Source organism: Solanum tuberosum, unplaced genomic scaffold, assembly GCF_000226075.1.
Source record: "Solanum tuberosum cultivar DM 1-3 516 R44 unplaced genomic scaffold, SolTub_3.0 scf00243, whole genome shotgun sequence".
Taxonomy (NCBI): domain Eukaryota; kingdom Viridiplantae; phylum Streptophyta; class Magnoliopsida; order Solanales; family Solanaceae; genus Solanum; species Solanum tuberosum.
This window is the reverse complement of record NW_006239166.1, coordinates 20950-23536: the sequence shown is the minus strand read 5'-3', so window position 1 is coordinate 23536 and position 2587 is coordinate 20950. Positions and strand designations below refer to the sequence as shown.

Below are 2587 nucleotides of genomic sequence, written 5' to 3'. Positions count from 1 at the left end.
TCCCGCCCAGGGTGTAGGCTCGGGGCGTGACATAGACGAATAAGAACAAGACACACATACGTATCTTGTGCGTATGTGTTGGGAATTGTAGTCAATTGAAATTAAGAATTTAGCCAATTTGAGTTTAATTGGTGATTCGGCTAAAAATTAAACATGAAAAATTAATAAAAACTAATTAACTTAATTATAAACTAATTAACTCAAAAATATAACTATTACTAAACTAACATAATTAACAAAATGATTAATTAAAAAAATTCTTTTAAGACAATTTTTGAATATTCATAAAAGGTACTAATTATATACATAATTATACAAAAACATATATATTATTTAAAAATTTAAAAAATGACAAAATAATTTTAAAATAACTTGAAAATAAAATTTAAATTTATAAAGCTAATTATTTCAAATCGTTTGAAATTAAAGAAGCTCGATGATTAATCTATATTGTGGAGGACAAAAATTGGGTATCAACAATATTCGAAGACCAAAAGCTTCTCCTCTTTCCCATAGTAAAAAGTTATAATAGGAAGCAAGTTCTTATGGTTCCGCTCTAAACTCATGGAAATTTTATTCAAATTAAATTGCAAACCATACATTTGTATATCCGCTCTCTTTATTAGATATTGATTCAAAGTCCACTAAGCTAAACATAATCGTACAAAATAATCTTGAAGGTGGGTGATCTTGAACTTTTGAACCTACATGCTACATAGCCAAAACTTGCGCATGGATCAACCGAGGATCAAAATTTCGAAATCACCAATTTTCAAAAAAATTAGGTGTCCCCACAAAATATTTCAAAAATTATCAAATCATATGATTAAAATAATAATACACACTAACTAAATAGAAATCGAAAGCAACAATGCTAAGAAAAATCCAATAATCCAATGTGGGCAAAATGAACCAAAAGTGGAGTATCCACCAATATCATTCTCTTGACGGTGTGTGTAAACAGTACTTGACCCATTATAATTTGGGTTTGACCCGTATAACATTTGTACCCCTTCAATATCATCTCTTGATAACTCCACTTTCCTCGTTCCATCCTCAATTGTTGGGAACATAATTGCTTCTTTTTCGGACGAATGATCCAAACCCAATAAGTGCCCGATTTCATGAACCGCAACTGATTCAAGATCCACCATCCCTTCTTTCAAATACTCACCGTCAACCACCCAATTCTCCTCGCCGTCTAAGTGGAAAAACCCTGTTGGAGGTGCAAATGCGTGTGCCAAAATCTTGGTACGAGCAAAGAGAGTACTTCCAAAGTCACGTGCTTGATATTCAACACAAATTGTCAAGCAAACACTCTCAACTCAAGCAAGCTATTGGTTGTTCGAGCATTCTTCAATCCAATCTCAACTTCCATTAGCCTTGAACCAACTACAGGACACCAGCTTGGAACTTTTTCCATATTTATTAGCTTGAACGGACGTAAATTAGGAGTATCAATGATAGCTTCATCCAAGTCACGCATGTCACTTAAGGTCAAATTCTCAAGTTCATAACTCAGAAGATTGATCTTTTCCATATTTTTGAATAAACGAAGAGATAAAGATTTTAGACACGGAAATTCAAAAGAAATATCTTCAGGAAATCCAATGGGAATGTATTGACAATCTAATTCCATGACTTGTAGCTTAGTACAAGCGCGCGAATCAACTTCCACTGACAATGATGAATTAAACAAGTGAAACTCCGTCAGATTTCGAGCTTTTATTTCTATTTTTTCTAAATATCTATTATCATAATTCACATGAACCTTCCTAAGTTGATCTTCATGAGGCACTGAAATCCGGAAAAGGTAGCAACAACGTATCAAAGTTAACTCAACAATCAAAGGGCACTTACGAATAAGTTTGAAGAGAGTTAAAGGATTAATATGAACGCGATTAAAACAGATCTCTTTCATACTAGGAAACCAACTAAAATTGTTCTCATTAATAGTGCAACATTTTAAATGCAGAACGGTTAATAATCTCGATTCGAGTTTTTTGAACGAATCATCATTTTGATTCACTTATACACTTTCAGAGTCACACTCTATTTTAACAAGTTCCTAATACACTAAAACGAAAATTTTATATTTCTTTGTATTTTATGTGATAACGTGGAGGTAAATCCAATTCAATTAGTTGTTGTGATATACATGTGCCTTTTATGTATTTATGTTTTTTGTTTAATTTAAAAAAAAAATATATTCTTATTTTCTTTATCTTGTATTTAAAATAAATTTATACACGTACTTTTTTTTTCTTTATATTTAAATTTTTCTCAAATACTTTTTATAGTTTCTTTGTCTTAAATAAAAAATTTCTCAAACGCACATTTTTATTATTATTTGCTATCTTTTTTTTTTCTATTAATTTTATTATTCGTTGTATTCAACTATAAAGTTACGTAAATATATACAATTACTAGCTTATATATGCGGTAGTGGTTTATTTGTTGCTATTGTTTTAGGGAGTTAAGTATGTTATTTCTTGGTCTCTAGGCTACAAGATTAATGGAGTTGTTTAGATCAGAATAATTTGGAGTAATTTATGTGTTCCGTTATTAATAGTTTTTTTTTTTTTTT

At 30.4% G+C, this 2587-nt stretch overlaps 1 protein-coding gene across 1 annotated transcript; it reads right to left on the bottom strand.

The window, feature by feature from the left end:
- Positions 1–848: 848 nt before the first annotated feature.
- LOC107062560 (metalloendoproteinase 3-MMP-like) lies at positions 849–1540 on the bottom strand. Its single transcript, XM_015313316.1, has 2 exons — positions 1317–1540; positions 849–1269 (listed from the first exon to the last, which is right to left on the bottom strand). The coding sequence occupies exons 1-2, from the start codon at positions 1538–1540 to the stop codon at positions 849–851; spliced, it is 645 nt and encodes a 214-aa protein (XP_015168802.1).
- Between the last annotated feature and the right edge of the window lie 1047 nt (positions 1541–2587).

Excerpts from the sequence above, each read along its gene's own strand:
- LOC107062560 (XM_015313316.1), bottom strand. The coding sequence starts at position 1,540 with ATGGAAAAGATCAATCTTCTGAGTTATGAACTTGAGAATTTGACCTTA. Across the intron at positions 1,270-1,316 it reads AGCTTGCTTGAGTTGAGAGT|TACTCTCTTTGCTCGTACCA; the intron begins GTTTGCTTGACA and ends TGACTTTGGAAG.